General features: G+C 39.3%; 2 protein-coding genes across 6 annotated transcripts in view; one reads left to right on the plus strand and one right to left on the minus strand.

Annotated features, from left to right (window-relative positions):
- LOC146558250 (solute carrier family 22 member 2-like) overlaps window positions 1-3,446 on the minus strand; it is a 14,491-nt gene extending 11,045 nt beyond the window's left edge. For both annotated transcript variants that reach the window (XR_014888467.1, XM_085245952.1), the window contains exon 1: window positions 2,991-3,446. Coding sequence is in view for 1 of the 2 variants with exons in the window: in XM_085245952.1 (XP_085102078.1) it covers window positions 2,991-3,341 (351 nt within the window). In the remaining variant the exon portion in view is untranslated. The remainder of the gene's footprint in view (window positions 1-2,990) is intronic.
- Window positions 3,447-5,700: 2,254 nt separating this feature from the next.
- LOC146558251 (plasminogen-like) lies at window positions 5,701-19,168 on the plus strand. 4 transcript variants are annotated; one of them, XM_085245946.1, is made up of 19 exons: window positions 5,701-5,792; window positions 6,623-6,758; window positions 6,859-6,965; window positions 7,253-7,367; window positions 7,890-8,029; window positions 8,174-8,327; window positions 8,406-8,524; window positions 9,178-9,340; window positions 10,721-10,845; window positions 10,926-11,085; window positions 11,496-11,677; window positions 11,760-11,917; window positions 12,003-12,096; window positions 13,580-13,694; window positions 13,975-14,049; window positions 14,125-14,265; window positions 15,014-15,120; window positions 15,831-15,976; window positions 18,713-19,168. In XM_085245946.1, the coding sequence occupies exons 1-19, from the start codon at window positions 5,744-5,746 to the stop codon at window positions 18,872-18,874; spliced, it is 2,448 nt and encodes an 815-aa protein (XP_085102072.1). In that variant the 5' UTR covers window positions 5,701-5,743; the 3' UTR covers window positions 18,875-19,168. The 4 variants fall into 4 exon arrangements, with proteins under 4 accessions (XP_085102072.1, XP_085102073.1, XP_085102074.1 ...); XM_085245947.1 differs by having other exon boundaries at window positions 11,769-11,917; XM_085245948.1 differs by having other exon boundaries at window positions 8,207-8,327.
- The last annotated feature ends 345 nt before the right edge of the window (window positions 19,169-19,513 follow it).

The following is a 19,513-nucleotide window of genomic DNA, read 5'->3' on the forward strand; positions in this document are numbered from 1 at the left end:
TTCTTGTTGATCCGTACTGAATACAGTGAGGCAAAAAAGTATTTAGTCAGCCACCAATTGTACAAGTTCTCCCACTTAAAAAGATGAGAGAGGTCTGTAATTTTCATCATAGGTATATTTCAAATATGAGAGACAAAATCCAGAAAATCACATTGTCTGATTTTTAAAGAATTTATTTGCAAACTATGGTGGAAAATAAGTATTTGGTCAATAACAAAAGGTCATCTCAATACTTTTTAATATACCCTTTGTTGGTAATGAAAGAGGTCAAATGTTTTCTGTAAGTCTTCACAAGATTTTCAGACACTGTTGCTGGTATTTTGTCCCATGCCTCCATGCAGATCTCCTCTAGAGCAGTGATGTTTTGGGGATGTCGCTGGGCAACACAGACTTTCAACTCCCTCCTGTCACGGCTGGGCAGCAGTCGTGTGGTGAATTGAGAAAAGGATCCAAAATGCAGGCACTGGCTGGGGTGCGAGTGAGTGTTTATTTACAGAGGTGATAAGGTGACAAAAACAGGAAGAGCAGAGCGGGGAGTAAACAAACCTAAACTGGGGAAAACTAAAGAACTAAACTTAAACCAAACACGCACGGGAGGAGGAACAAAATGCACAAAGAAAGATGGCGGAGAGACGCAGAATGAACACCGGGTTACACAGAGTAATGCAGACAGACATGGCGTTAGACAGACAACGCAACAGAGAGCACAGGAAAACACAGGGCTTAAATACACAGGGAGTAATCAGGGAATGGGCCACAGGAGGGAGACACAGCTGGGAGCAATTAGGCTAACGAGACAGGGGAGCGGTAAAACTGAACACACTGACATGAGACATGAACTTTCAGAATAAAACAGGAAACTAAGAGACACAGAGAACCAGACAGGACACTGAACTTGACAGGCAGACTCATGAGCAGACACAATAACACCATGGACAGACAGAGAGAACACAGGCAGGCATGAAACAAAAACACTAACACATAGCAAACCTAAACAAAAGACAAAACAGAATAACCGAGAACAAAGAATAATATAAAGAAACACAAAACACAGAGTCCTCAGACTCAGGACCATGACACCTCCAAAGATTTTCTATGGGTTAAGGTCTGGAGACTGGTTAGGCCACTGCAGAACCTTGAAATGCTTCTTACGAAACCACTTTTTCGTTACTCGGGCGCTGTGTTTGGGATCATTGTCATGCTGAAAGACCCAGGCACGCATCATCTGGAATGCTCTTGCCTCCTTGGGAGGTTTTCAGTCAAAACCTCATGAAACATGGCCCCATTCATTGTTTTGTTTACATGTTTCAGTCTTCCTGGTCCCTTTGGAGAAAAACAGCCCCAAAGCATGATGTTTCCACCCCCTGCTTCACAGTAGGTATGGTGTTCTTTGGGTGAAACTCAGCATTCTTTCTCCTCCAGACATGACAAGTAGAGTTTTTACCAAAAAGTTCAATTTTGGTTTCATCTGACCATATAACAATCTCCCAATCCTCTTCTGGATCATCCAAATGCTCTCTAACAAACTTCAGACGGGACATTTACTGGCTTAAGCAGAGGGACACGTCTGGCACTACAGGATTTGATTGATTTCTTCACACTAAGCTGCTTACCTTTTGCAGATTCAGTCTTCCCAGCCTGGTGCAGGTCTACAATTTTGTTTCTGGTGTCCTTTGACAGCTATTTGGTCTTGGCAATAGTGGAGTTTGGAGTGAGTCTTTTATGCTGATAAGTTCATACAGGTAACGAGTGGAGGGCAGAGGAACCACTTACAGAAGAAGTTACAGGTCTGTAAGAGCCAGAAATCTTGCTTGTTTGTAGGTGACCAAATACTTATTTTCCACCATAATTTGCAAATAAATTATTTAAAAATTAGACAATGTGATTTTCCGTTTTTTTCATCATTTTGTCTCTCATAGTTGAGGTACACCTATGATAAAAATTACAGGCCTCTCTCATCTTTTTAAGTGGTAGAACTTGCACAATTGGTGGCTGACTAAATACTTTTTTGCCCCAGTGTATATGGACAAGGAAAATTGTTTTCTTTGGTTGTATTCTTAATAACTTATTATCTACCCATTATTAAACATTGCCAACTCAGGTGCTACTGAGTAGAATGAATTAAAATATATGAAGATTAACAGAAAGCAAGAGATATTCATTCATACTCATAGTGGCATTTTGGAGCCAGCCTCAAGTGTCCATTAGAGGAACTTTAGTATTTGGCACTTTGTTTTCTTCATGGATGACTTTTCTTCAGTCACCAGTGGCTGAAAACTAAAAGAAGTGCACTGGGGGTAGAGTAGGCCCTGAGCACAGAACAAGCAAGAACAATGTGTAGAATCTAAAACCATAGTAAATGTCTGTTGCGCTGATTCAAATTATTTTAACGCAGTGCTCAGGGAGATATCTGGTCTCTGACTCATCCGCAGAAGGAAAGCGACGAGTCCTAACATCCAGTCAGTCTCATAAGTAAAAATAGTGTAAACTATCTTCAGCCACAAGGGGTTCTGCAACAGATGGTCTGTCCCCCACAGAGTCGTATTATCAACATCATGGAGTCTGTGTGGGACTGATTACATCAAAAGCGGCTGAGAGAGCAGAACACAGAACAGCTCTGTGAATTTCTCTAACATGCTGGAACAATCTACCAACCAAAAAACTGTACCTTGAACACTTTATCTTGTGTAAAAGTAGTTAAAGGCTGTTTTGTTTTGTTTTGTTTTGGGGTTTTTTGGCCTTTCCATAACGTCACTGATGAACAAAAACATTAAAAAAAACATTTTCAGTCTTCTTTTTGTTTCTACTACCTATAACAGCACTGAATCCATTATTTAATGCTCAAGACTGACATTATTAAACTATAAAACTATAGTTAAATTATAAAACATCACCCATTTATCTACGTAAACTGTGCATATGAAACTATACATGAAACTATATGAAAATTATACATAAACACTGTGAAAAACAGTCATATAGGAACTGACCTTGCATGCTGTAAGTGGGACTCCACTCAGGTCCAGTTCCTGTGTGTCACAGGTCAGCTCTGTGGCATTCCAGTCCACCTCATACTGCTCGCAGGTGCTGTGCTGCACCAGTCCAGAGTTATTGACCAGAGGCACCGTCAGTCTGCGACTGTCTGTCAGGTTCCAGCCACATGCATGCCTCCTCTCCACCACTGCAGGGTCCCGACACCAATGATCAGGGGTGAAACCCTGGAATACGATGCCGACGTATACCCCTGCAAAGGGCAACGACAAGAGGCAGAGCAGGGCAAAGATTCGCCTCTGACAGCGGCCAAATGACCCGGCTTCTTCCAAGAGGTCATCAAAGGTCATCCTTACTGTCGCAAAGTTTAAGAAATCAAGTCAAATCTTGTTCTGTTCAGCAAACCATGGATCAGTGCAAACTATCAGAGTCCCTTCAGGGGTGCTTAGACCTCGTGCACCTCACACTGGTCGATCCACAAGTCCAAAGGGGCCAGATGAAACACAGCTGGGTAACAGCGTGTTACTGTTTAATAAAGTCAAACACAGGAAGAAAGCAGGATTATGCAATCATTAAATGTATGTCTTCTTAAGGAATGCTTGAATGGCCTTAGCTTCAATATTTATGCACGATCATCACATCACATGACACGGATGGTCAGCTGTCTTTTATTTTTCTAAGAAAATGGTGTGACGTGTATTAACTACACAATAAAAATGACTGTGTTTGAATCACTCTGCCTCCATCCACTGTATTCCTGGAATTTGTAAAAAAAAAAAATGTATATATAGAACAGTGTTACATTAAACAGTACATATTTATTTTCTTAACCGAAATCAAAGAAGTTTATAGAATTTAGAGAAAAATTAACTTGATTAAAAGAAGTTGAGCAAATCAGAGAAATCTCTGTCTGGCCTTCTTCACCTTGGAGCAGCTGCTCTGTGCCCGACTCTGTGTTTAGGCCCAGGGACCGTGGATAAATACACAGACATGTTTGTGGATATTGTTGTAAGTGCATTTATTGACTTCAAGGCATTCACAACCCGCTAACCCCAAAGTTTAACCTTCACAAGTAAGTGCCAAACCCTAACACTAATGTAAAATGAATTCTATCTTACATTATAAAACTAATTCTTCAAAGAGAGACATTTAAATGACAGCCAAAATATTTTGACTTCTAAAAGACTGACACCTGAAAAAATTTTATGAATACTTAAAAAATGTATTTTCTTCCTTCTATAATTGTTGCATCTTTGTAGTGTGCAGTGTGTGTTATTCAAACTTGACATTGTTACTAACACATCCTCACCATCATTTTCATTTTCTATGTCGTGATTTTGATCAAAACCACCTTTGAATGGTCTTCATATTAATAAAGGTTATGAGCATTTTCTAAGTCCTTCAGAAAAACCAGGGTTCAGTTAAAGACATGTACATTTCATGTCCTTAAAAATGTTACTATTGTGCAGTGATCTGTCAGTGCATTTATATTAAGCAACTTCTCATCTATTTTCATTGTAAATGGCAGTGTCTGCTATTCCTGCACCACAGTAGAAAGAAACAATGACACACAGTTGATTGTTGACTTTTATGATACAATTAGACTGAAGCTGGAAGCTGCGTGGAGAACCCTGATTTTACTGAAATATCATTATTATTATGAGGGTTTTGATAGGATGTGTTTTTCTTACTTTAACCTTTCTTAGGTAGCATTAGGATCATCATATGATCATATGGTCTCATGAGTTGTCCTCTGTTACATGCTTTGTTTTTCAGAAACATTACTACCATTGTCTTGTGTATGTCACATGTAAGGTCAGCTGTTTGTTGTGCTCATGTAAGATTTCTCAACTCTTACTTCTATCATATTTGTAAATTGCTTATATCACAGATTTGAACAAAATTAAATTAAGCCTGATTAATTCCAAAGACTAGGCTGTGTTTTTTTGGTTATAATAAGAAATCGTCTCATCTTCCTAAGTTTTTAATAAAACAGATTTCAAACATCCAGCCAGTTTTAGAAAGATTGCCTCTTCCTGTTTTTGCCTCCACGCCATTATAGACTGTATAGAAAAGATGGACATAGCCAGGAAACAGAAAGTGTTGGGTTTTTTCCACAGTCTCGAATTCATTATTTGCTGCACAGCAACATCTTGTCAATGATAAAGTAGTCACACCCTATCACTCAATTAATAAAAACTAAACTAAAATGAATAAATAAACACTGCAACCAAACAGAATTCAAAACAAAAAATAATAAAGACACAAAACTATTCTTGCTTTGACTCAAACCTTTAGCCTATATTTTGTTATACAAAAGAGATGAAAGTGAAATATAAAAAGAAGATAATAAACCTTTATTAAGATAATAAACCTTTATTATCTTCTTCACGTGCTACCTGAAGAGTCAAAGTTTCCAAAACTTTACAGGATTGGCCGAAGAATAATTAGTTCAAAAGGCCAGTCGTTACATCTGAGAACAGATAAATTCTTGAGGTGTTACATGCACTACAGCTGTGTTTCATAACGATGCAGCAGAAAATAATTAAATTGCTGTGTTTTTAATCACATTTTTTTTCTTCTGTTTTGCTCCAAAATCTCTCATAAACAAGGATTTCGACCTGCTGCCCTTTTGCTGTCCTTGTCAGGACAATGATTAACTAATAACTGAGCTGTCCTATTGGTCCTCCCAACATGCTAAAAGAAGTCCAACAATAAACCAGGAGGTATCTGATCATATTAGGGTCTCACCATGGACCTGAACACAGCAGCTTTCCTCCTTGGAGCTTTGCTCTGCAGTGGTAAGATATTCATCTTTGAATGATAATTATTAATAAATGTATCATAGCCATTGAAGAGGCAGTTGTTGGATTCACTGTGAGAGTGCCTCATCGATATGTATTAGGATCTTAAATGCAGAGTTTTTGTTCACACAGCCACATAAATGTAATGGAAACAGGTCAGAACAGACAGCATTGAATAATCAATTTAAAGCTAAACCTCATGTCTACAACTGATAGATGATGTTAACTGTGGGCTCAAAGCAAAGATGTTTTATATAATGGATGTAATGGATGGAATTTCTCTCAGCCCATCTATGGTCTAAAACGACCTTCTTTAGCTGTCTTTTATCTGATTGACTATCTCTTGCAAACAGAAGGTTTGAGTGGAGGTAGGCGGGGCTTCTATGCTAATAGACACACCTGTGTGGCTGTGATGACCAAAATAGAGATATCAACTCTCAATGCCATCATACAGAATGAAAAAATAGAAAAAAAAAATCCTGAAACCTAGTGTTTAGAGGAATCGGAAGCGTGAATTTTTCCTTAGTAGGATCATTTGTAAATACATTGACATCCCCATTTGAAAATTTCGACATGCTTAATAAGAGTATCCACCAGTGTAACTAATAATGTAGACTTTCTGATTCAAGATTAGGTCAAATCAACAAAAGAAAGTGATTTTTCTTACATTTTTTATCCTATCTACCTTAATTACATCCCAGTAATGTAACAGAAGCTTAAATAATTTTGGAAATGTTCAGGCAAACAGCAAAGAATAAGCTAACAAATCAATCAGTTAATAAATAAAGCTTTGGGGGATTTTTTTTTGTGTGTGTGTATGATTGCAGTTGGTGCTACTGAGATAGAGGGCTACTCCAGAACTGAAGGGGCATGGATCCTCTCACTGAATAAACGAATGTATTCAGTCAGCAGTTTGGCCGAATGTGCTACCAAATGCAACACTGAAACCCTCTTCACATGCAGGTAAGTTCATACCTCACACTCCCAATTGTTTTCATCTTGGGTATTAAACAGTGCGCACACACACTACATTTATATACATATGTACTTTTTTTAAAAACAGGACTTTTATGTATGATGAAAACGACAGCGAGTGCTGGACAGCAGCTGCAAACTCTAAAACAGAGAATATCATGCGCAGAAGAAACACAGCTTTATATGAAAAAAACGGTAATGATCTTCAAATTCCTGATATAAGTGATATAAGACTGAAATGTCTGTTTTTGCATTTTATTTTCTTTGTCTCTGGTGACTGTTCTACTCTGGTTTGTGTGATCTTTTTAGTTTTCCTAACATTGTGGTTAATTTTTAGCCAATGTGTCATGATCAATGATGTTTGGACTGTGTCTGCAAACACAGTGGAGCTGGATTGCAAGTTAAACACTACTGTGGTTCAATCTGATTGAATACAACACAATAGTAGAGTCCTGTTGTTTCTTTTTTCTTTTCTTTTCTAGAATATCTCTTAGAATGCGCAAATGGGATAGGAACAGATTACAGAGGAACAAAGTCCAGAACAAAATCAGAACAGGTCTGTCAGAGATGGGACGCAAGCTACCCACACAGGCCAAAGTATGTATTCAACTGATTTAACTTAACCATTTCTTATCTTTTTATTATTATTTTATTTCTATAGAACATTTAATAACAACAAAATGTTGGCCAAAGTGCTGTGCAAACATAAAAATTGCACAGTAACAAATGACATCAATAACAAACGACATCAATAACAAATAACGAATACCAGGTAACAGATGAGTAAGTAGATAGATAGTAACTCTCATGCAGTGTTGAAAGCCAATGAGTAAAAATGTGTTTTAAGATTGGATTTGAAAAGATTGACGGTCGGGGCCTTTCTAATGTGGAGAGGTAAATCATTCCACAATTTCAGCGCCACAACCGCAAACGTCCGGTCACCTCTGTGAACCAGTCTCGACTTAGATGTGACCAAGATCTAAGAGCTCTAAAGGGCATATAACGCTGCAGTAAGTCAGACAGATATTCTGGAGCCTGTCCATTCAGTGCTTTATAAGTCATCAATAAAATTTTGTATTTTATTGATTACATTAATTTTTGTTAATGTTTCTGCTGCAGTTTCACGCCACAGAGCCACCCACGAGCAGATCTGGAGTCCAACTTCTGCAGAAACCCTGATGGGGACAAAGGGGGACCCTGGTGTTACACCACTGACCCCCAGAAACGCTGGGAGCACTGCAACGTACCCAGCTGCTCTGGTAACACACACACACACGCACACACACACACACACACACACATATCTAATTATACTCTAGCAGCTATTTTACATTCAATGGTCTTCATTTGGTTTAATACTAATATATAATTTGGGACAACATTATCTGCTATCCATGGCCCAGCATATCAGATACATCAGGGATTTTCCTTCCCAGAGGAATGTATAGTCTGCAATGGTGAGGACTACAAAGGAAAAATCTCCACCACTGAAAACGGCTTCACCTGCCAACGCTGGGACTCTCAGAAACCTCACAACCATGACTACCATCCCAGCAGGTAAGTGCAAAACCTTTGTGAGTTTAACAAGCCTTTTCTGGATTACTTTCTGGATACTTCTTCTTATACTCTGTGCAGTCTACCACAAAAATATCTTGAGGAGAACTACTGCAGAAATCCAGATGGAGATCCCCGACCATGGTGCTTCACCACTAGCCCATCCAAACGGTGGGACTACTGCGCCATACCGCGCTGCAGTAAGTCTCCATTTTTAAATGTTTCCTCATTAATGAACCACAAAAAGGCTTTCACAGCTGTTGTTTGTTGCCCAGCGTGTTCTTCTGCAACACAATTAGCATGATGGTCATAAATTAAGAATGTCATGTGCAAGAGTTGTTGCAGACAAACAAATATATTCATGTTCCAATGAAACCAGACATTCAAACTTCATAGTTTTTGTTGCTCAATCTATTTACAGGCAGCAAAATATTTAAATTCAGTTTATTCAAGTTCAACTAATGTTATAGTGACCTGCTATTTTAAGTACCATGATTAAATCCAATCAAGGTGCAGAGTTAAGCAGGCAACATTTATTTCAGGTGTTCTTTATTGATGGCAAAATCCCAATTCAGCAGCTTGTAGACAAAACACAACAGCCCATTCAGAAATCCATGTTGAATAAACATTGAAATATATATATTTAGATAAACTCAAGCTACCATCATCCACTGCCAGAAACTACTTAAAAGTATAAGTAAAATGAATAACAGAAAAGGAAGAATAGAACTAAAGGAGACTTTATGTAAATGAAGTTGTAAGAAAGTATAAAAGACAACAAAATACAGACAATATGCTTCACTTCTTTTTTTGCTGGATTGTACATGAAATACATCTTTTCTTCCGTCTTCAGCTGCTGAACCTTCCACCATTGTCCCAGAGGTCGACTGTGTCACCGGGGAAGGTGTAGCATACCGAGGAACAATTGCTGTAACTGAGTCTGGCAAAACGTGCCAGAGCTGGTCGGCTCAGGTGCCACATAAACACAACCAGTCCCCAGAAAACTACCCTTGCAAGTAAGAGCTGTATCCAGGAATTAATGTCCATCCTAACGTGGTGAACCAAATATTAGTGGGAGTTTTTGTCAATAGTTTTCAGCTCTAGTGTGTGTAGCACCTACGTGGAGTCATTACCTTGGTTATTAGGGTAATCGTGGCTCAAGAGTTGGCAGTTCGTCTTGTAAAATGAATAGTGGAATTGTAAAGCGCTTTGAGGGTCTTGAAAAGTGCTATATAAATGCAATCCATTATTATTATCCATTGGTACTGTATATGAGTAATTTTGGGCTAGTATCAGAAGATTAAGAACGACCCTTAGAGCTCTGGTACATGAACAGCAGAGGAACCAGACAAACACTGTTGTGTGGCTTAAAAGTACTTCAGTGATGTTAAGCCTTTTAAAAGAAATTTGTGAACAACACAGGATTACAACAGGTTTTAACAGAACTTCAAGTATAAAAATTTCCCCCAAAGTAGCAAAAAAATAGAATAAAAATAAAATTGTGAACAAGTAAAAGATTAGTCTTTTTAAGTTCAAATGTTACCGGTGGGGTCCATGACAAACGGATGTATTGCAACAGAGTCCGTCCGATGAGGAGTGTGTGTGTGTGATTGTCTGTAAACCACCGCCTCTGTTCAAAGATGGTCGCTCACAGTGGACATAGATGGCTTCTTTCACTCCTCTTTCAAACCATCTGTCCTCTCTGTCCAAAATGCCAATGTTCACATTTTGGACAGAGAGGACAGATGGTTTGAAAGAGGAGTGAAAGAAGCCATCTATGTCCACTGTGAGCGACCATCTTTGCGGGGGTTTACGACACCAACTCTCTGCCATCTATAATCCAGTTTTGAGATCCCTTCCCAGACGTCTTAACGCCCACTCACATCCTGGGCCATCTGACCTCAGGAATTCGCATGATAAGGTGGGGCCAGGTTTCACAATGAGCTCACCCGAAACTCTGGCTGATTGGGACCCACACCCAGTTTCACACCTTGGCTCAGGCGATTAGAGGATCATCAGGGGTCCTTTTGTCCCTCTGTGGGGGGAAACTCCCACTAGGTTTATATCTGGGACTCTCCACCATTTGACCTTAGAACTGAAGAAGCTTCTCGGATGAGAGGTGAAACGTCTTCAAGCAACTTAAAGAAGTCCAGATGCTTTTCTTTGCAAGCTCCTTTGACTTATTTTTATATTAAGTAAACACTGCATACTTTTTATTTAAAAAGAACTGTAAAAAGAACAAAAAAGAAAATGTTTAATATTACTTTACATTAGATGGTTTGAAATGTTCATTGAATTTATTCAGTAACATTTATGAGAAAAATATGAGAAAAGAAAGAAGAAATCTCTTCAAAATTATTTTTTCAGTGCAAATATGTTTTCATCTTCTTTGTCAGAGGTCTGGATAATAACTACTGTCGTAACCCCAACAATGAACTGATGCCCTGGTGCTACACAACTGACCCCAGCAAACGCTGGGAGTACTGCAACGTGCCACGGTGTGGGGTTGCACGCACACAAGGTATAGTGTTAGTTAATCTATCTCGTCCTTGTGTTTCAAAAATGAGTGAATCGCCCCCCTTTCAATATCCCTTGCTGCAGGTGATCCAGTGATCCCCCCAAATGAGGAAGACTGCTATGAAGGGAACGGTTTCAGTTATCGGGGCATAACATCAGAGACCATCAGTGGAAAAGAATGTCAAAGTTGGAGCTCCATGACTCCTCACAGACATTACAAAACTCCAGAAGCCTACCCTGATGCGTAAGTATTAAACACATTCAGTTTTTATGGCTAACACAACAGGATGACACAAGAGGATAAGACAGCTGACCTTGAGAGGGGGAAAAAAATTATAAAAAAAAACTATATTCTAACACAAACATGAATCAGGAATTCATCACTACATACAAGAAGAATGTTAGTATGCTGAAGATGTACCTTAAACCTATGTGGTAAAATCCATGAATTTTAATTTTTGAAAATTTTTAGCAGTCAGAATTCTGACTGGCAAAAAACCAAAAAACAAATTTTCCAACCCCAATTAGATCCATCTATTTATTAAGCCCCCTCTCTGGGCTTAACTCTATATGTAACTCTATAACTCTATAAAAATATCTTGTTTAATAGGTTGATGTCTTAAAGTTTCAGGGGCTTTTTTTTTTTTACAACAGGGACCTCAGAGGGAATCTGTGCAGGAACCCTGACGGGGACCAAGCTCCCTGGTGTTTCACTACAGACCCCGCAGTCCGCTGGGAGCACTGCAACTTGAAGAGATGCTCTGTCAGACCTTCAGAAGTCAGTTCTCCTCGGCCACACATCACCTCCATTGCCATCCAGACTCCACCGGAAAAAGGTGAATCAGCTTTAAGTGTCACATGTTGTGCTTCCTTGCCAGTTTGTTTGACCTTTCATTTACTTCCCCTGTTTCGCTGCAGCTGTTTTAGACTGCAAGATCGGAAATGGAGCGACATACCGAGGTCCAACCTCTGTTACTGCGAATGGTGTGACATGCCAGGCGTGGAGTTCTCAGACTCCTCACAGTCACATCAGCTTCACCCCAGAGACTCACCCCACCAAGGGTCTGGACGGCAATGTAAGTGCGTGGGTGTTGCAATAAAAACTCTTTGTGGTAAGAACAGATTTTTTTTCTAGCTTCTAACTTCTCTGTCCACTATCAGAGCTGCAGAAATCCAGACAACGATATAATTGGACCGTGGTGCTACACTACTGATAGGGACAGGATATGGGAACACTGCCAGATCCCTGACTGTGGTATATGAACATTGTTTGTGTTGGCATTCAGATTCAGTGTGTTTTATTTTAATTTGTTACCATCTACCAACCTTTTTAACCACTCTATCAGCATGAATGATGCTCAGTCTGAACTGCAGACTGTAGTAACCCTTGCTTTCTATTCACTCATCTCAACCTGGGTCTGATTCTATCCACATGTGTTCTGGTATTCTAACCATGTTAACAACAGTGAATATCTCACTTAGTTCAATGAGATTAGCAACTATCAAACAAATATTGTTTTGGTCAGAGAAATTCACACATTGTCTCAACAATAAAAAATCTCTGTCTCTATCTATGCTGCACCGCTCTATCATGCTACTATAAATCCCATTATTTAGAAGTGGAAATAGGACTAATACCTCTTTGCAGCTAGTAGGTGCCAGTGATGATAATAAATATTTTTTTCTCTTTGGACTTCAGATAATTAAAGATAAAGACAAATGGCAGTAAGTGAATGTGAAGAGCTGACTTGTTTGGGAGAGCCAAATCCTGTTCAGCTCTGCTGAGAATCCAGGCAGACAGAGTTGGAACTTTATTTTGATCGGCACACTATGTGCAAAGACACACAATCATACCATCATGGGAAAGATGGTAGTGGGCAGACTTTCTAAAGCCAGTGAGTGCAGTGATACAGGCCAGGTACACATATGAAAATATCCATCAGAGCAGGATCAACAACAAACCTAAAAATACTTCTCAGAACTGTTCAACAGTCTGTGCAGCTGTACTTCTGCTGCAGGTGTACCATGGCTTTTTGCAATTCAAACCAAAACAAATCACCCCAGACAAACAGATTAGGACTTGACTGAGATGATACCCACTGACCTCTAGCTATTTTCCACTCTGGAAAACAAAACACTTCTGTCCAGGCCTCAAACCCCATGTTTGTTCTCCCCAGTAGTGGTAAATACACAAAAGTAAAACTTAATTTAACAGTAAAAAATTGCTTACAAAAACACAAACCACATTCGTATTTGTTAAATTATACCTAAATAGAAGGCATAGAGTGATGCTAAATGAGGCCATAAGAGCCAAAGCCAAACCAAAAGAGCAGAATCTCTTGATCTCAATAATGTGTGGAGACTGGAGCCTGTCCCAGATTTCAGAGGGTAAAAAGTGCAGGATTACCACATAGAGATGTCCAGTCTTTTTAATCTACAGTAACCTAAAATGCAATGGAACATGTTCACACAGCCAGCTGATGGATCCCAGCACATGACTTTGACACTGTGAGGCAATACATGGTGCTGCTGAATTATTGTCCAGCTAACCAAGACATGCTAGAGATACCAGATAAAATCCATTTAGTGAGTAAAATGGATTAATAAACCTATTTTTGTGCAAACTTTTCCATTGGCTTGTTGCTAATGAGACTATAAAGTTTAAAGTTTAAACTAATTCAGTGTTTTTGTTTCACTCATCTTCTGAGAATTCATGACAATGAACTACTGCTTTATAGTTGAAATGAAGTGCGGAACACCAGTAATCAAACCAAAACGTTGTTTTAGTCGTCTTGTCGGCGGCTGCGTGTCGAATCCTCACTCATGGCCCTGGCAAATCAGCCTCCGAACCAGGTGAGAAAATAACACCAAAAGGACTTACATTCATAATATAACATGTACAGAGTAATTTAAATACTTTTGACTGTTAACTGTAAATACTGTAAAGACTTGTTCTTGTAGTTATAGAAATAAATACATTGAATGTTAATAGTGATATGTTACAGTATTTTATATTGATTTTGGCCTGGGTTTTGTTTGTCTGTTCACTTTTTAGTTCATTTGTTTTTGAAAGCAAGCTGCTGCTGCATCTCGTCTGTATTGTGAAAGAAACACCTGTTTCTCTTTCTACTAGTATAGGAAAACATGTCTGCGGAGGAACTCTGATCGACCCTCAGTGGGTCCTTTCTGCTGCTCACTGCTTTGAGAGGTAGGAACAGGACCACCATTAACAATTAAAATCAAATTCTGCAATAACTCAAACAGTGATTGATTATTCCACCAGCTCCATTTGGCCTTCAGCCTACAAGGTATTCCTGGGTATCCACACGGAGAGAGGCAATGAGCCATCGAAACAAGAGAGGAGACTTGAGAAAATAGTAATGGGACCAAACAGAGCAGATATTGCTCTGCTTAAACTAGAGAGGTCAGTATGGGTCTAATCATCCTGGGTCAGCTATTAATGATATTACACAAACAACTTGGTGCAGATCTGAACTTTGATCTTAGCTAACCTGAAGGACTGAAGCATGGATGAAATATGTGTTTTTGAAAGTATTAACACTGAGACTCAGCTACCAGACTTGTTAGAAAACAGGCTCTCATACTTTAATCCAGCATACAGATACTGTCTATTAATTATTTAGTTATCCATCTGATATTACAATTATCACAATATCTATGAAAAGAAAGTGTGAAAAAAAAAACCAATAGTGCTATCAGTCAAATTCATCTATAATTAGCCGTGAATGGGTAGCACCGTCTATTACAGCTTGCTTATACTATCATAATAGTGGGGTAATAAGGTGGAAACGAGTAGCCAATAATGTGGAAGTAATGTATAAGTGTTATGTTGTATGAAGAGTAATCATACTGGAATAATATTACATTAAAATGTATGTAATTGTGTAATAATATAGGAGCAAAAGTATCCCCATGAGTTAAACCAATTAGCAATAGCTTAGTGACAAACTGGTAACAATATGATACATACTAGCAATAAAATGGTAACACCCATGCATTAAAATTGTTATATTATATTATGTGATATTAACTTATTTACATTTGGCTCAGTGTCCCAACCTTTTTGGAACGGAGTATGCAGAAAAATAAGTAACTTGTTGACACGAGTTTAATCTTGTGAATGCCATTAAAGATATTTGCATTTCTTTCAGCCCTGCTATAATAAATGATAACGTGCAGCCAGCTTGTCTCCCAGAAAAGGACTATATAGTTTCCAGTACAGCAGAGTGTTTTGTAACTGGATGGGGTGAGACTCAAGGTACGTCACATAGATGTGTGCTTTTTTTTTAATGTCTGTGGATCTTATTGTAATGACAGAGTAAAAACTGACTGATACAAACTGATACAAATCACACGTTTATGTGCTTTTAATCAAAGTTTGTTTGAAGCCACATCTGGTCCTCATAAACATAGGTGGGACATCAAGTAGGCAGGATTTTCTTGTTGATAATAGCCACTGTTTCACAAGTTTTATTTTCTTCTGTTTCATTTGAAGTTAGTTTTTTCCTAACAAAGATGTATTAGTGCTATAGTGATACCCATTCACATCTTTTTCTAGCATTTTTGTTCTTGATTAAAGAAAATGTTTAAAACAAATGTTTGAAATGTTTTCACAGTTGCTTTACAACTCATGATACACTGTAAGCTGAAAAACTCATTCGCACACTTTAGAAATGCCAATGTAGAGATGATTGACACAGAAGGAAAATCATTGAGTGCAATGAAAACCTTTCACCAGCAAGTGGCAGGATTTGAACAATAAGCTTTACTGTGGCTCTATATCGACCAGCAATAATTACTATTTTTGAACATAATTTCTAATTAATGATTCTTTGTTAATTAAACACATTACATCTTGGACAGGGAGGTTTAGCAGTTTGGTCAACTCCACTGTACATGTATTGCTACACATCTTATGATGATGGCCATGAGGAGGAGGAAGGTAATTGCACACAGGTGTGTTGGCAGGTACAGGAGGCGATGGTGTCCTGAAAGAAGAGGGTTTTCCGATTATCGAGAACAAGGTGTGTAATCTACCAGAATACCTGAATGGCAGAGTTCAAAACAACGAGATGTGTGCCGGATATATCGAGGGAGGAGCGGACAGCTGCCGGGTATGAAAAACACAAACCTATGAAAACTGGGGAATGTTTATAAAATGTGTGTGTTTTACTTCATCTTACTGACCTGACATATTTTAATAGATTTCCAGAAACTAATGACTGAAAAAATCAGATATATAAATGTTTCATTTGTTTACAACAGTTCAACATAGAATTTAGTAATAGTAATAATGTTTCTATAGTAAATTCAAACAGTTAATTATTCTCCACCCATCCATCCATCCATCCATCTTCATCCGCTTTGTCCGAGGCCGGGTCGCGGGGGCAGCAGCCTAAGCAAAGAGGCCCAGACCTCCCTCTCCCCAGCCACCTCCTCCAGCTTATCCGGGGGAACACCAAGGCGTTCCCAGGCCAGCCGAGAGATATAATCTCTCCAGCGTGTCCTGGGTCTGCCCCGGGGCCTCCTCCCAGTGGGACATGCCTGGAACACCTCACCCAGGAGGTGCCCAGGGGGCATCCTTGTCAGATGCCCGAACCACCTCAGCTGGCTCCTTTCGATGTGGAGCAGCAGCTGCTCTACTCTGAGCCCCTCCCGGATGGTCGAACTTCTCACCCTATCTCTAAGGGAGAGGCCAGCCACCCTTCGGAGGAAGCTCATTTCCGCCGCTTGTATTCATGATCTCGTTCTTTCGGTCACTACCCACAGCTCGTGGCCATAGGTGAGGGTAGGGACGTAGATCGACCGGTAAATCGAGAGCTTCGCTTTTACACTCAGCTCCCTCTTCACCACGACGGACCGGTGCAGCGTCTGCATTACTGCAGCTGCAGCCCCAATCCGTCTGTCGATCTCCGGCTCCCTTCTCCCATCACTCGCGAACAAGACCCCAAGATACTTGAACTCCTCCACTTGGGGCAGGAACTCATCCCCGACCCGGAGTGGACACTCCACCCTTTTCCGGCTGAGAACCATGGCCTCAGATTTGGAGGTGCTGATCCTCATTCCCGCTGCTTCACACTCGGCTGCGAACCGTTCCAGTGCGAGCTGGAGGCCCTCACCCGATGAAGCCAACAGAACCACATCATCTGCAAAAATCAGAGATGAGATTCTGAGGCCACCAAAGCGAAAGCCCTCCGCCACTTGGCTGCGCCTAGAAATCCTGTCCATAAAAATTATGAACAGAACCGGAGACAAAGGGCAGCCCTGGCGGAGCCCATCACCCACCGGGAACGAGTCCGACTTATTGCCGGCAATGCGAACCAAGCTCTTGCAACGGTTGTATAGGGATCGAATGGCCCGTTAATGTAATTTAATATAAACTCAAAGATGCTTTGACATTTGTGAAATTTACAGATAAAATGACCAAAATCAAATAACTTGCATGTGGAACTGTACAATAATCCAATACTTGGAAAAATCTGATTGTATAACAGGTAATTTATGCTTTTGATACGAATGTTTAATTATATTAAATAAAACCTGTTAGTCCAGCTAAAACTACACATACTTGTTTTAACTTTTTACATCCGTTCTTCCATATGTGGTTTATACAGTAAGGATTTTCTGAGTACATTAACATTCCAAGTCGTAGCTTTAATATGAATAGGTTTACATCAACATAGAAAGAACTGTGTGGGAAAAATGGCAGTTTTAACATGGCGTACCCAGTTGCAAGGGTTTGTTGCAGGGATATGTTGTCCTTGAAAAAGAAAATTAAAAAGAGCTCACTCATAGTTTGACATCTTTCAAGCTGAAGTTGTCAAACAGTATGAGGAGTAATGATGTGGCTATGCAAATGAAAAATATAAGAATCAAATATTATGAATTTGCTTTCTTACACATGCATTTGGGGAAAACCGGCTTGGGCTATATTTCACAGCTGTCCTTTCTTACATGTAGCACTCAACAGGCAAGCAGTTTCAAATACTGAAAATTCTTCAAGTGTGTGAGGTGAAAGAGCTGCTTTGATGGAGCATACAGAAAGTAGTAAACTCACTTTGGTGAATGCAGTGGTCAGCTGTTTGTGTCATTCAAACATCAATTTCACTCGAGCAACAAACAGACTTTTCACTATTTAGCTGGGAGGTTAAAGATCAGACATTTTTTGTCAGGTGATTCTGCAAAAGTTCACAGAGGAAGTTCTTTGGTTTGCCAGAGTTATTGGGGTTCTTTCCAGAAAATTATTATAGAAATGTTGGAGAATTTCAGTCAACCCGAGTAGCACAATTTAAAGACAAAGATCAAAGGTTATTTGCATGGCTGCAAAGAGTGTCATCAACACTCTTGAGGATTTAAGTAAACACTTGACTTTGTCTATTGTGTGTTAAAAAGGCTAAACAGCACACATCACTTTCAGTATTGGCACAAACATATTTTGATTAAACATACACATTCATTAGACATGGAAACATGGAAAAACAAGCCCAAATATTTAGTGTGGACTGTAGACATAGAAAATTTGTGTTGCTTCTAAAATGGATGGGAAATAACTAAATACGAATGTTTTGTTTTTGTAGTTTCAGGTATTTGGCTTATTTCCTGAGCCATTCTCACTTTTACCCCCATCATTTTAACACAAATATGTTTACTTTCTAAGAAAGAGATTTTTAATATTCCAAATAGTTTGTTTATTTGGCAAATATGCATTAGTTTATTACTTACACAATAATGCAGAAAAAACCCAACTTCCTTCGTGTTTCCTGCTCTTTTTTAGGCTGGTTTCAGCAGCTGTTAACTTAAACATAATCAAAAACTGTAGTTATTTCTACACATGTGTTCTCCTCCTGTAGGGTGACAGCGGTGGTCCTCTGGTGTGCTATGAGCAGAACAAGTTCGTCGTGCAGGGTGTCACATCATGGGGTCTGGGCTGCGCCAATGCCATGAAACCTGGTGTCTACGCTCGAGTGTCTAAGTTTAAGGACTGGATAGACACAACCATCAAAGCCAACTAAAAGCTATCATCTGCAGTGTGTTTACTGAGGATGTCTTAACCTGTATATATTGTTCTGCTCTGGCAATGATTGACTTCATGACATGGAGTTTTTCGGTGTTCTATTCTCTCCTGAAGTGGATAGACTAAAAGCAGAGCAGCTTACTGGTTTCAAAAGCAATGAAAATGTTTCTGTAACAGGTTAAACTTTTTTTTTTTTTTTTAAGAAGCCATGCTTTACAGAAAATGCATTACAAATCTACTTCTTTGTGGTTACATTGAGTGAAATACAAGATAAAGATTCAGTTGTTGTTTCCTACTTGATTGTGTGTGACTTAATTTAGTTTTAAGACATTCCTACAGTTTAACCAATTGGTGTGTGTTATCTGTCTTCATAGATAAAGCTGGGTGTCATCAGCATAGCAGTTAAAATGTATACTATGCCTTCTGATGATACTGCCCAAGGGAAGCATGTATAAGCAGAATTGCTCCTAGCACAGAATCCTGTGGAAATCCATAATTAACCTTAGTGTGTGTGAAGAGGACTCACCATTAGAATGTAAAATATGTGTTGTGTGTTCTTTCCATAGCTCAACATCCCTTACACCACGTATTGTCTGATCATAGCGCCAAAGTTCACGACCTTCAACTACCTGACTGA

The sequence above is a fragment of the Mchenga conophoros genome, linkage group LG15 (assembly GCF_057382185.1).
Source record: "Mchenga conophoros isolate Kocher_MC1m ecotype Shallow Benthic linkage group LG15, M_conophoros_male_GT1.1, whole genome shotgun sequence".
Taxonomy (NCBI): Eukaryota; Metazoa; Chordata; class Actinopteri; order Cichliformes; family Cichlidae; genus Mchenga; species Mchenga conophoros.